At 31.1% G+C, this 1,733-nt stretch overlaps 1 protein-coding gene across 1 annotated transcript; it reads right to left on the minus strand.

Moving 5' to 3' along the window:
• Positions 1-618: 618 nt before the first annotated feature.
• Positions 619-1,314, minus strand: LOC108485555 (uncharacterized). The gene has a single exon (XM_017789411.2). The coding sequence runs from the start codon at positions 1,108-1,110 to the stop codon at positions 778-780; it is 333 nt and encodes a 110-aa protein (XP_017644900.1). The 5' UTR covers positions 1,111-1,314; the 3' UTR covers positions 619-777.
• Between the last annotated feature and the right edge of the window lie 419 nt (positions 1,315-1,733).

The raw sequence follows: 1,733 nt of genomic DNA on the forward strand, positions 1-1,733 counted from the left end.
AATATTTTCAATATTATTTTTATTGTTACATGATTAACATGTAATTTTTTTAATTTTAAAATGTTACATCAATTAATTTAATAGAAAAATTAACCATGATAATAATTGGCCCTAAATTTTAAATTAAAAAATATAAAAGATCTAGATTTTTGAAACTAAAAGTAGAATTAAAATATAATTTAATATTCAAATTTATACCTTATAATTTTACACAAATAAATAATGGATTTGATTTTTTACTCCAAACATCACTTTGTTGTTTGTTGCAAAGGTGCTTATGTTATTGCTAGCTACAAATTGGTAGACATATGCACAGCGGATTATAACTCTTGAAGCATATTTTCGAGAATAAAAGGTTTTTTTTAATAATTTTATTATAAGTTTCGATCTTTTTTTTTTTTTAATATATTGCTTAAAACTATTCATAGCCCATCCCAACTTATAAATAAGAGGATAATGCGCTTCAGCGCACTCGAATCTACGTCCTTCTGCATTGACAATAATACCCATACTAATCTAGTTAAGACTGAATCTATTTTTAAAAATATATGTTATTTGACTGCGAGTTGCAAGTTGTAGTTTTATTGGTTTTTTAAGATTTTTATTTATTTAAAGGGTTTTCACAAAATCTTATTTTCACCATAAATTCTGAAAACCCTGATATTGGCATTCAACAAAAAGAAATAATGCCAAGTCCAACACTTGATAAAAAAAAATGAAAACAATCAAAATTTCTCACTGCAAAATCGAGAAAACCACAACGTATGCATGTGTATATCAAGTGAACAAAGGACGAGGAAGGGTGGCATTAATGGTTCCACCACCACCACGCTTCTTGTTGTTGTTGTTGTTGTTAAACAAGCGTCTCCAAATTTTCAATCCATCAACCACCTGCTTATAAACGCCACCACACTTCCTTAGCTTCTTCAACCTTGCTCCAATCTTCACCTTTAGCCTACACAATCTCATTCCTAGGAACGATGGTTTTCTTCTACAATCAGCTTGATCCATCACCTTGTAGATCAAGAACTGAGCTCGTCGATGGATAATGTCTTGTGGGTCTTCCTTATTCATCTTTGAGTAACCATTTGATCTCCTCATAACACCCATTGTTGTATATGCCAGGTGCTGTGTGACTTAGGGGTGAACCAAATACTTATAGAAGCCATTGAAGATGTCATGTGCATGTGATGATGAAGCTTTTAACATGTGCACTGGTTTCAGTTTTGCAGAAAATTTTTAATTAGCTAACCTCTTTGGTCAGTGTGAAATGCAGCAATTTAGTTTGAGTCTCTAGGAATTTATATGTTATTATATTGTGATCAAATCATAGTCCATTTAATCATAATATATGCCAAGTCTATCAAATGTTGGATATTAATGTCACTGCATATGATATTCCAGCTGTTTGTGTGTGGGGTTTTGACTTTGAGAGAGAGGATGGAAGTAACATTTGAGTGTAACAACAAAGCCGACATCATTTAGTTAATTGGATGGGAACAAAGACATGGTGTGAAAAAGGTATAGAAGTCAAAAGAGTTTAAGTACTATAAAAGAGACCAAATTTCCACCGCCAGACATTAAGCATCTTTTAATCAGTGGTGAAGTTAAGTCTTCGGTTGGAGCCAAACATAATTTTCGTAATTAAGCAGGAATAATGGTAAAAATGCTAAGAATAGTAAAAGCAAGATTTAATATAAATTTAAAATTGTAAATTAGGGTCTATTATATTA

This window comes from Gossypium arboreum, chromosome 6, assembly GCF_025698485.1.
Source record: "Gossypium arboreum isolate Shixiya-1 chromosome 6, ASM2569848v2, whole genome shotgun sequence".
Taxonomy (NCBI): Eukaryota; Viridiplantae; Streptophyta; class Magnoliopsida; order Malvales; family Malvaceae; genus Gossypium; species Gossypium arboreum.

Bases quoted from the DNA above. Each gene is read 5' to 3' on its own strand.
- LOC108485555 (XM_017789411.2), bottom strand. From the start codon at position 1,110: ATGGGTGTTATGAGGAGATCAAATGGTTACTCAAAGATGAATAAGGAA.